The 12633-nt window shown below is 35.5% G+C and overlaps 2 protein-coding genes across 3 annotated transcripts; both read left to right on the plus strand.

The window, feature by feature from the left end:
- Window positions 1–346: 346 nt before the first annotated feature.
- On the plus strand, window positions 347–5919 carry LOC122297372 (disease resistance protein RUN1-like). Of its 2 annotated transcripts, XM_043107410.1 has the most exons (7): window positions 347–931; window positions 1660–2752; window positions 2956–3243; window positions 3338–3365; window positions 4250–4533; window positions 4632–5376; window positions 5504–5919. In XM_043107410.1, the coding sequence occupies exons 1-5, from the start codon at window positions 411–413 to the stop codon at window positions 4252–4254; spliced, it is 1935 nt and encodes a 644-aa protein (XP_042963344.1). In that variant the 5' UTR covers window positions 347–410; the 3' UTR covers window positions 4255–4533; window positions 4632–5376; window positions 5504–5919. The 2 variants fall into 2 exon arrangements, with proteins under 2 accessions (XP_042963344.1, XP_042963343.1); XM_043107409.1 differs by having other exon boundaries at window positions 3338–4533.
- A 604-nt stretch (window positions 5920–6523) lies between these two features.
- On the plus strand, window positions 6524–8400 carry LOC122297373 (eukaryotic translation initiation factor 5A-2-like). Its single transcript, XM_043107411.1, has 4 exons — window positions 6524–6547; window positions 7635–7691; window positions 7815–7889; window positions 8025–8400. The coding sequence occupies exons 1-4, from the start codon at window positions 6539–6541 to the stop codon at window positions 8127–8129; spliced, it is 246 nt and encodes an 81-aa protein (XP_042963345.1). The 5' UTR covers window positions 6524–6538; the 3' UTR covers window positions 8130–8400.
- Window positions 8401–12633: the final 4233 nt, after the last annotated feature.

Below are 12633 nucleotides of genomic sequence, written 5' to 3' on the forward strand. Positions count from 1 at the left end.
TGTTTTACGCGAAGCGACTTTAGTTCAAAGCCATTAAATGCATGGGCAGTGCAAGTTGGCTTGCCAAGAACTATCCCAATAGTCTAAAGTTCATACAGAAAATTCCTTTTAAGAATCATAATGGGTACGTATTCGATATGGACGTTTGTTTTATGTGGAAGGAAATTAAAGAAATCCGGGCCTAGCCTTTAGGTAGGCAACATGAATATTTGCATTCCAGCAACCGGTCAAATGAATGGAGTGGTATAATATATTTGACCTGCTGGTTAGCAGGCTGGTTGTTGCCAAGAAGTTGCCGAGAAGTTTGATCACTCACTTCTCTATTTTTATTTATTTGCAATAAGTACTCGATCTATAATTATTGGACCTCTTCGTGATACTAATCTTGCATACACATCTGATCGATCAGGATGAGCACTTCTTCCATGGCCTTTCAATTAGGAGCTTCTTCCTCTCTCTCATTCTCTTCTTCTTCTTCCATTCGTAGGTGGACTCACGACGTATTCTTGAGTTCTAGAGGTACGGATGTTCGCAAATACTTTATTTCTCATCTATACCATGCTTTGTATCGAAGGGGAGTCAACACTTACATAGACAACAATCTCGAAAAAGGAGAGGAAATTTCGTCAGAACTTCTCAAAGCAATTGATGGATCAAAGATTTCTATCGTTGTACTCTCTAAGAACTATTCAGATTCTAGATGGTGTTTAGATGAGCTATTGAAGATTCTTGAGTGCAAGGCAATGGTGAAACAAAATGTTTTACCCCTGTTCTACGACGTAAATCCGTCAGATGTACGACGTCAAAAAGGAAGTTTTGGAAAAGCATTTGCTAGACTTAGATTTGCTATTAATGATGAAGTAAAGGTTACAATGTGGGAGGCAGCTTTAAAAAAAGTAGGCAGTTTGGCCGGCGTCGTATTAGGGGACAGGTACTTCTAATGAGCTTTGCTTATATATATGTTTATATATGATGTTCAATATAAGTTTATGGGGAAAATTTAGACAAATCCAAGATATGAGAGTTTGCAAATTGATTAAGATCATATGGTGCCATGCAAATGTACTATTTGATATTTATCAATCTTTTTGGCATTGAATTTTATGCATACCACACTTAAATTAGAAATGTTTTCTTACTGAGGGATTTAATACGGTACTACCACATTAATTTCACATGAAGTTTATAGGAGAAAGAGAAGAGAAGAACATGAAAAAATACAAATCCATCGAAATCTTCTCTATGTTTTTTTTTTTTTTTTCTTTTGCCCACGTATAATTAAGAAAAAAGTTGTGAATTGTTTATTTTTGGGTTCTATAAAGTATAAGCAAAGGTTTTAATTAAACATCAATTTGTTTAGAGAAACTGAAAAATACTCTTAGTATAAGTTTCATAATTAAGGAAGGGACAAATTCGAGAATAGAACAAGAAAGAAGTTTTTAAGATGTTTAAAAATTCATGAAATGAATGAAGAATGTAGTCTTGAAAGACCATGAGGAAGAATAAAGCCAATCTTTGACATGGTTATGATCTACTAATGTCATTTTGTAAAGGAGAAAAAAAGGAAAAAAAAAAAAATATTGTAACTGAGTCATCTTTATGTGTGTATTACATTGAAAAGTCTTAACTCTTTAAATTTCTCGTCTTTTGTATTGATAGGAATGAATCAGACTTTATTTTGGACATCATTACATGGGTGGACTCGATAATGATAAATCGTACATCTCTTAATGTTGCTAAGTATCCGGTTGGAATAAAGTCTCGTGTACGAGACATTTATCAGCGTTTAAGCTTGGAAAGGAATGATATTACATGCATGGTAGGAATATGGGGAACCGGTGGAATTGGTAAGACAACTATTTCAAAAGAGATATATAACAGGATTTTTCATCAATTTGAAGGAAGTTGTTTCTTGAAAAACATTAGAGAATCTTCAAAAACAGGAGGTTTGATTCGGCTACAAAATACACTTCTTTATGAGATTTTGGGAGAAAATTTGGATGTTCGTGATTGTGATAGAGGCATAAATGTGATCAGTCATAGACTTCACTCTAAAAGAGTTCTCCTAATTCTAGATGATGTGGATGAGTTGAAACAACTAGAAACATTAGCCGGAGATCGTAAATGGTTTGGTCCAGGAAGCAGAATCATCGTAACAACAAGAGATCAAGATTTATTAAATATCTTTAAAGTTGATTCAACATACCAGATGGAGATTTTGGCATACAGTGAAGCTCGTAAGCTCGTTAGCTTGCATGCTTTCGAGAAAGAAGAACCACTTGACAGTTATGCAGAAGTCTTTGAACAAGTAATGCAATATGCTCGAGGTCTTCCACTAGCTTTAACAGTGCTGGGTTCAAATCTAAAAGGTAAAACCATTTGTCAATGGGAAAGTGCATTGGATAAATATAAACAAATACCCAACGAAAATATTCAGAGTGTACTTCAAGTAAGTTATGATGGACTGGAAGAATGTGATAAGGACATGTTTCTTGATATTGCATGTTTCTTCAAAGGACAACCTTTGGCTGATGTCATTAAAATATTTGAGAGTTGTAATTTCCATCCTAATGATGGTATCCCGAAGCTTATAGACAAGTGTCTTATCACTGTTGGGTATGATATTTGGATGCACGACTTGCTACAAGACATGGGCAGAGAAATTGTTCGAAAGGAATCACCCAAAGAACCAGGCGCACGTAGTAGATTATGGTGTCATGAAGATATTCGCTATGTACTAGAGGAAAATACTGTAAGTTATTAGATTAAAAGCACTTTCAATTGAACACTTTTTACTGGTGAAACTTACATGACAAGTTTTTAATTGCTTTTCATCTTTTCATAAAAAATGGCAAAGAACTGCATATTAAATAAAATATCATATATATCGATAGATAAGGTGATATTTCTTTAATGATCTAATTTTACTTGCACTCTTATGAATTTTCTCATTAGGGAACAAACAATGTTGAGGGGATAAAAGTGGATCTTCCTGTTGGTCATGATCATGACACGATATGCCTGAGTCCCAATGCGTTTAAGGAGATGAAAAGACTCAGAATTTTTATAAGCCATAATGCACACTTTTCTGGAGAATTTAATTATCTTTCTAATGAATTAAGAGTGCTTAATTGGTCAAACTATCATTTACAATCTTTGCCATCCAATTTTCGTGGAGAGAAGCTGGTTGTTTTTAAAATGCATGCAGGTTGCATCAAGGAAATCATTACCGGGAAATTTAAGGTACAATTAGTAGTACTATCGATATTTCCTTCTTTAAATTACTCGTGTCCTAAACTTCCTTAGAGCTAATAACATATTTGTTGTTTTTCAACAGAACTTGACGAAAATGAAATTTTCTAAGTGTAAGTTCTTAACCAGAATTCCGGATTTCTCGAGTTGCTCAAATTTAGAGGAATTGAGTATTCTGACGTGTGAAAATTTAGTTGAAATTCATGATTCTGTTGGATTCCTCAACAAGCTTGTTAGTTTGGGCCTTTATGGATGCCCTAACCTGAGGAGTTTTCCAAGGCGTCTCAAGTTGAGATCTCTAAGATACCTTGCACTTTATGATTGCTCAGAACTTCAAAACTTTCCACAAATCGAGTGTAAAATGGAATTTTTAAGTTCCATTCATTTGGAGGGCACTCCAATTAAAGAATTGCCTTCATCCATTATTGGGTACCTCACTCCTGCTATTAATTCGTTATCTTTGAAACGATGCACTTCTCGATTGCAAAATCGAAATGAGCTTTGTCTTGGTGACTATTCTATAAAGCTTGAAGAAGATGAACCAGATTCATCCGTTAATGGATGCTTCACTGGTATTGACCATTTATCTATAGAAGGAAGCCTAGTGCATCTCCTAATCAGCATTCCTCACTTGCAACATCTGAAGAGTCTTTCTCTCGCTAATCATCCAAATATTGCAATAGATGAAATACATTCATCCATTGGGTACCTCACTAGGCTTAAAAAGTTGCACCTGACAACATCCCCATTGGTTGATGGGTTTTGGCCGTCGGTTTTTAATAATTGGTATCTTGACGACTTTTCAGATTATTGCTCATCCACTTTGCAAGAGTTAGATCTATCTGAAAGTAGTGCTATTGTCAGCCTTCCTCCAAGTATCAAAAGCTTTGTTGAATGGGTTTTGTACCAACCCTGATTTATTCATACTTAAAATTTAAATTAACACTGTTTTCAATAAAATCTACTTTTTGACCAATCACATCACATTGGTGCACAGATTAGTGCACAATTGTGCTTGCAACTATACTTTTCCTTGTTGAATTGAGGATTCTCAATTTGAGGCATTGCGACAACCTTAAAGAAATTCTGCATCTTCCACCAAATATACAAGAGCTATATGCTAGTGATTGTCGCCGCTTGGAAAGATGCCTAGAAGTATCAACGAAATTTCAATTCTATACATCATGTGGCTTACGAAAGCTAAGATGGATTGATTTGTCCTATTGCCATACATTGGATGCAAATATAGGGAGTCAGGCGCCAAATCCTTCATTTGTTGAGGTATGTCTCTAGTACTTCTCTATGTTTTTTCGTAGGTGTTTGTGTTTGCGGATTGCTTTGTGCATATACATGAAAATATGTGATATATGTTTTAACAGGAACATATTCAGGACCATTCACGTGGTATTATATTTCCAGGAAATAAGATTCTAGATTGGTTTAGCCATACTAAGGAGACTTCAAATAGTCATTCCTGTGAATTGGATATTAGTGGGCCCTTGTATTTGGATAAAATCATAGGAATTGTTTTCAGTGCTGCTCTTGGAAAAGACCCGGATGGATCAGATGGAGGGTCGACTGATATTTATGTTTCTATAAACGGTAACAGGCTTGTAGAAGCAGATTTTGACATATGTTTTGATAACTTTGGAGAGATGGATGATTGGGAATGGGATCATGTATATCTGAACTACTCATTTCCAAAATCTATCGAGCAATGGCTACGGAACCCAACAGGAGACAATCTATGGTTTATATTTGAGAGCAAACAAGAACCGATCTTCAAAAGTTGTGGAGTTCACATAATATATAAGCATGAAGAGAATGAGAGTTTAACAGTTGGGGAGTGCTCAGTAAATGCATCGAATGGTATCCAACTTTCTAAGAGACGCCGAGATGATGAAGACAGCAACTTGGAATTTAACAGGCATCCACAACACAAGAGGCGCTCTCAAAACTTGGGCAATTCAAATGTGGTTATCGATTGCGCATGTGTTGACGGTGATTTCGCAGAAGCAGAAGGAGGCTCTGAGAGAAGTTTAAAAGAAGAAGAAGAAGTACCTGCCTCTCGATCTGCGTCCCAAGAAAGCTAGGGCAATTCGTAGAAGGCTTACTAGGCTCCAGGTCAGTGTCTTTGCGTTGATAAAATTCCTCAGTTTGGTTTTGTTTTAAATTAATTAATTAATTTATTATTATTATTATTGGCTTAATTTTATTGGATTGGTTTCATGATATCAATGGCGTGTACAAGGATTTTACGCTGCCGGTGCAAAAGGGTTTCTCAAATGATGGGCAAAAGTCAAAGGAAATTTGGAGGAAACATGTGTGGGTGGTGTTGTTGCTGGACTTGTTTGTGTGCTCGGTGTTGTTCGTGATATGGTTGTGGGTTTGCAGGGGATTTAACTGCATTGCAGGTTAATTTGGGATTGAATGGTTGAGTTGGGGAAGTTTTGGTTCTCTCTCTCTGTTTTTTTCTTTTAAAGGTCTGGGAGGAGGTGGGGTTGGTTTTAGGACAGAGGCATGACTTTCACGAGCCATTGGTGTGTGATGAGCTTGTATAAGCAAGTGTTGTTGATTTTTCTTTTGGTAATTTACTTGAAATTTTCTGCTAAATCTTTGTATGAACTTCAAGACAAGTAATACAGCTCTTTTTTTACGGTTCATTTATATTATATCGCTGCTCTCATGCAATGCATCAAATTGTGTATACCTACATATTACTTGTACATGCCTTGCCTCTGTACCTGTTCCTCTTTCTATTGCTTTAGCTTATGATGAATTTTGTTCAAGCTAACTATAAGATTATAGACTGCATTGTCTTGTGCAGGAGAGTTTTCTTTTGATATTTATGCGGTCAAACAAAGCCAATCTCTACTTTTAGCTGGCTTATGCTTCTCTTTTTGTTTCCCTTTTTTGTCAGTCTTTGAGTTCAATCGGAAATCTTTATTGTCTTGACTCAAAATCTTGAATTGGGCCAAGCTCCATTTCGTAGCTTGAAAAGGAATCATTTTTAGTTGCAGTTCAGATTGGTACTGCCCAGATTGGTCATTTAAAGTCTGTCCATCATTTAAGAATGTTTGGTGCTGATATGGCAACACTCGAAGAAAAGTTTGCTTTTTAATTCTAGTGACCAAACTCCTGAACGCAATCCAGAAAATCTGGGGATCGATCGGATTCAATTATGCGGACCTTTCATTTATTGAGTTGGAGATAATTCAAGAACAAGCTGGATCCTACAAAGCTATAGAATCAAATGGACTGTTGTTGCAAGGATTAACTCTAATGCATGGACCAAGTAAGTAATCCTCAATGATTTTCCTTGCCATTCCTCTACATAGCCAGGGGAAATATTGGTTTTTGTGTGAGAGTAGGAAGGGTGCTGTGTATAAACAGGTTGGACCAACTTGAGCAGTCTGAAACCAACAGCCCGAAAACAACTGTCGAAAAATAATGGTAAATGAACAACTATTCTTGCTAAATCCCAGAACTCAGTAAAAGAAAGGAATCAGCTCATGGAGAGAGAAGATTAACTTGATTTGGGGACTACATAAATATGTCGATGTCACTGAGAAAAGTTCCTCAAAAGCATAATGCTACTCAATCATTTTCTCCTACAAGAATTACAAAAACAATAATAAATAACAAACAAATAAAAAATAGTAGAAAAACATAATAAACTTCACAAAGTCTGATTCTCTGTGCCTTTTTATGTACATTGCCATGTTTTGGGCCCCATAGACCTTGTGTATGATGGGCCATATATGTTTATCACCAATTTATACTTCCAGATCCGGTGGAGAAGGACCATGAGGACCCAAAGGTCTAAGACAATTTATACTTGTTAGAAATATTATCAAAATAATTATATATTATAATAATAATAATAATAATAATAATAGTTTGATATCGTACACCTTGTTTGGAACAGGGTTTATAGTAGTGTGGCAATATAGTGTTGTGTTGCCCTGAAAATTTTCATCCCTAGCATTATTAGAGCAAATATCTGCTAAAAACACTTGCATGTTGCATCCCAAATAGACTTCATCTGTAGTCGGCATTGTATCGATGTGCATGTAACATTTTGTAGACAAGTTCATCGTATCCCTTCCAAAATTAGCTTGCTTCTTTATGCCCTGTTTTGGACATTGCCCTGTTTTAGACCATCACTAATTTGCTTTCGGACCCAATCGATCACGTTAAAAGAACATTGAAACTCACAAAAATCTATCATTGTAAAGTTCGCTATTTTGGTTTCGGCCGGACCGAATGGATAACGTTAAAAGAGCATTATTGGAAGTCAAAAAAAAAAAAAAAGTTATGTCAATGTAGGTCAATGTAGGTGGACCTGCTCCAACATCTTTTTGGGCATGCCAATAATGCAGGTTCCTCATGTTTCTCGCACTGATGATCAGTTGATTGATATCTCTGAAGACGGTTTTGTAAGTTTTATTTAGTAATCTTTATCAACCAATTTTTGGCAATGCTGTCATGTAGTAACAAGCAATCAATTGGTAATAGCGATTTTAGTGTTGTCAACCAGATTAAGACTTGTTGTCGGGTAGGTGAGTCTTTTAATGGATAATGGAGACACCAAGGATGATCTGAGGCTTCCCACTGATGACAATCTGCTCGGCAAGGTATCTCACTGAGAAGGGTTTTGTTAACCTTGCAAACTGATTGTTCATCAAAAGCTTAGGAGTCCAGACCTTGGATAGATTCTCTGTTCTTGTGTCTGTATAGACTAATATTTATCTTTTTTTTCCTGTGAATAGATTAAAGATGGGTTTGGTGAAGGAAAGGACCTCGTGCTGAGCGTTATGTCTGCAATGGGGGAGGAGCAGATCTGTGCCCTTAAGGACATTGGCCCAAAAAACTGAATATGATGCTGTGGCAGTAGCTAGGGTTGATGTCAAAAGAAGCCCTTGCTTTTAGATCTGAGAGGGAAGCTATCTACTGGTGTTACAATAACTCTCGATTAGATGCAATCTAGTATTGTAAAAAAAGAAAATTCAGCACTCATCTGTGTGCTTAGAATCCTATCAGGCTTGTGAATGGGGGGAATTAGAAATGTGGGGCTGCTTATACCTCAGTGAAGGGAACTTAAGTTTACAGCAGGATGGAATTTATATAAATATAACTATTCTGCCATGTTCTTGTTTCTGCTTTAGCTTTGCCCTTCTTGGGGGTTGTGGTTCCTTTCTTTTTTCTTTTACAGAATTTTAGGATTAAGGCTTTCACTCATTGGAAATTCTTAAAAGAAATTCCGGATTTTTCAAGCACCTCAATTATTGTCAGGGTGTAAAAGAGTGTAAAAGTTTAGTTGAGGTGCATGATTCCGTTGGATCCCTAGATAATCTTTCTAAGTTGAGTTTTGAGGGATGCACTAACCTTAGAATATTTTCCTGAAATCGAGTGTAAAATGGAATAATTACGTTGCTGAGTGGCACTGCAGTAGAACCACTTTTATCCATTGGGAATCTCGTTGGACTTGAAGATTTATATCTATGGGACTGGAATATTGACTGTCAATCATCCCCATTCTTCACTCAACATTTATGCCCGCTTCGTCTTGGTTTTTGTCCAGATCTCGTGAAGAAGATGGGGGATGATGGACAGTCGATATTGAGTGAGGACTAGATCTCATCGAGTGAAAACAACTCCATGAATTGGAGCCTCCATCGAATTCAATCACTGCATTGCAAGTGATGAATCTTCTAATTTGTTCCCAAACAGAATCTAATTTCTCTACCATGTTTACCTTCTTGTTCACTTTGATAGTTCAGATCTATCAGGACTGAAATTGTTAGCCTTTCCACGAGCATCAAAGGAATGGTTAGCCTAACTTATATTTCCTTGAGAGGTTGTCACAAACTCGAAGAAATATTAGAACTGCCACCAAATATAACAAATGTCAAATGTTGAAGGATGCAAGTCATTAGAAAGATTTGCAAAAGTATAACAACTACATAATAAAAGCTTCCTAGTTCCAGGAACATGCAATCGACATAAGGAGTTAGCAACTACATAATAGAAGACTTCATGGCAATCTCTGCCCCAAGCAATTACATAAATAATAAACTCTCCAGAATTATGATTGGGATCCATGATCTTAGAGGCACTTTGGGAATTGGGATGTATTTTTCTTTGCTTCATCTCATCTTCAGCATTATTGCTCCACATTATCATTAAGGGCAGCACTGATCTCATGGATTGATCATTGATATGCAAAATGCATATTTATAGTAATGTCTCTATATTTTGTGCTGCTTTTTATATAAATTCAGCATTCAACATCAACCTAACCTTTTTGTATGTTGTGCCAATACTTACCATAAAAGTGCACTTAGGCCTCGTTTGGATATACAAATCTCTCAAACTATCTTATTTCAATATCAAAATATCATTCAAACGTAAATACTTTTCAATTCTAAATCTTTTACTTTTTCACCTAGTTATTATCTAATCATTACAACTTTTTTAAATTTCTACACAAAACACAAAAAACTATTCAACTTTTTCAAATCACAAAACAAAAATAGTATTGAAAACTTATTTTCTTACTCTCTTTTAACTTTATAATATTTTTATTCAACATTTTCTTTCTCATTTTTCAAAATCTCATAAAACATTTTAACTCAAACTATTTACAAAATATCTCATTATTACTCATAGATTTCTTATCTCATCTCATCGCAAAATTAGGTAAGTAAGGCCGTACTAAGCTAAATTATTATTTTTTTGAAAGGGTACCAAGCTAAATTAAAACAATGTGGTACATCCAGAAAAAAAAAATAGTGATATATATATATATATATTTACGTACAACTTTGTTGTAAAAACTATGGTATCATGTTTGGCAGACAATAGGGCGATCTTTTAGTTGTGGGATATGTGGATGCAGACTGCGTAGGGGACTTGGATGACAGGAGGTCTACCACAGGTTATGTATTCAGTGTTGTGGACGGGCCTATTTGTTGGACGTCTATGGTTCAGTCTCTAGTTATACTATCTACTACTGAGTTAGAGTATATGGTAGTGGCGTGGCTGAGACTGCCAAGGAAGTTTTGTGGCTTATAGGGTTGGTCAAGGAGCTAGGTATTCAGCAAGGTGGAGTCCAGTTGCATTGTGATAATCAGAGTGCCATTTATTTGGCAAAGAACGAGATATATCATGCGAGAACTAAGCACATAGATGTGAAGTTTCACATGATCAGGGAATTGGTTTCTTTTAATGAACTTTTGCTTGTGAAAGTTCACACTTATGAGAATGCAGTAGACATGTTGACAAAGCTTGTTACCACAGATAAGTTCAAACATTGCTTGCACTTGATTAATGTCTCCAAGTGCTAGATGGGAGACGTCCCAACCTATTGTTACAGATGGAGTCCCAGGATATGCTTTCTTTTCTCTTAAGGGGTGGATACTCGCCAAGGTGGAAATTGTTGAAATATATAGATCATACAGTGAAAGTAGGCAGATGCCGGAGCAAGTAGAGTGTAGCGTAGTGGAGCAACATTAAATATGTAATTTTTGTATTTTTGTATCTGGCGTCTGCCTACTTTAACTGTATGAGCCATATATTTCAACAAACTTTATGTACAATATTATATGTATGTATTAAGTATCCACGCTCATTTTATCAATTTTTAATTTTATAATTCGAATTCCAAAATCTTCATAATTTACACGTATATGATTATGCGTGTAAAATTAAAAGTATAAATAGTATTTTCAGGAAAAAAAAAGAAAAGAAAAACAAACCAAAGCCCCCAAGAAAGGTAAAACAGAGACAAGAATATGGCAGAATTGTTATATTTATATAAATTGCCTCCTGCTGTATACCTAAGTTTGAAGGGTAAGCGTTTATAAGCCCCATTCAGAAGCTAGCCTGATAGGATTTTAAGCACAGAGATGATGCACGGTGATTTTTCTTCTTTTAAAATGCTAGATTACACCAGTAGATAACTTCATTCTCAGATCATCTACAAGCAAGGACTTCTTTTGACATCAGCCATGGCTACTGTGACAGCATGATCATATATATTTAAGTTTTGAGGCCAACGCCCTTTCCTTTGATGTGATAAATCTTCAATGCTACCACGTCAAGAAATCCCATTAGTCTAAAGTTCACACAGAAAAGTCATTAGAACAATCCTAATGGGTATTCAATATGGAAGTTTGTTTTATGTGGAAGGACTTGATCAGTTCAAAACCGTGTAAATGCTTGGGTATTGCAATTTGGCTTAATTACCAAGAAACTTCCCACGCGACTTCATTTAAATTTGTACGTACTTGAAGAAAATAATTAAAACAAGGTTGGGTATTGACGAAGAACTTTCTCAAAAGAAATAAGATGCCATAAGAAGTCAAGTTTGGGGGCGAAGGGCCAAATTATTGAAAACAAAATGGGAGGCATAACACTAGTTAAGCGGTTATTTATTCGAAATTAATTACTAAATCCAAATAAATTAATCAACCGGTCAAATGAATGGAGTGGTAATAGGCTTTAGGAAATTAATCAACGATTTAGGAAATTAAAGAAATCCGGCCTAGCCTTTAGGTAGTCAACAATATTTGCATTCCAATATAATTAAGGAAAAAAAGAAAGTGTAATGGTTGCCAGAAGTATTTACGGCAAAATAATGACTTTTTGCGGCGAATATATGTCACAGGAAATTGCGAAATATTCTCTCACTCATTACAATAGCCGGGAAAAGTTTTTCTTGGCTCAAAATTAGTGGCGAATTTCGGGCAATAATTTTTAGCCAGAAATACTTATTTGCGGCGAAAAATTGACTATTGGCTTTTAACCTTATTTGTTGTAGTGTATAAGTATATGAAATTTCGTCCATCAATTAACTTTTGAATGAGAGTTGGAAAAATAATTAAGAAAAGGGTGGGAATTGTTTATTATTTGGATCATATAAAGAATATACAAGATTTGGACTATTGACGAGGAAAAAAAAAAGAAAAAACAGCTTTAAATAAGATATAAAGACGCACAAATACTATCAAATTATACTTTTTAGATTTAAGGGAGGGACAAATCAACAATGGGAAAAAGAAATAGTTAAAAAATAGTACATTAAAATTAAATACATACAAAATAATGAAAATGTAAGTTTGATAATGGCACAAGGTCACGACAATGCACAATCTAATATTAAAATATTCAGATTTAAGGAAGGAAAAAAAATCAAATTGTGACGCCCCAACTCTCACGTACTGACACGTGGAATCGAGGCATCCGGGATAATGATAACACGGGTCACACATTCCATCGCTAAGTGACGAGTGTGTGCGCAAGCGAAAGTGTACAACAAAAATAACGCAGCAGAATAATAAAGTCAGTCGACTAAGTATCAGAATTTGTTTAAATACA

This window comes from Carya illinoinensis, chromosome 15 (assembly GCF_018687715.1).
Source record: "Carya illinoinensis cultivar Pawnee chromosome 15, C.illinoinensisPawnee_v1, whole genome shotgun sequence".
NCBI classification, from domain to species: domain Eukaryota; kingdom Viridiplantae; phylum Streptophyta; class Magnoliopsida; order Fagales; family Juglandaceae; genus Carya; species Carya illinoinensis.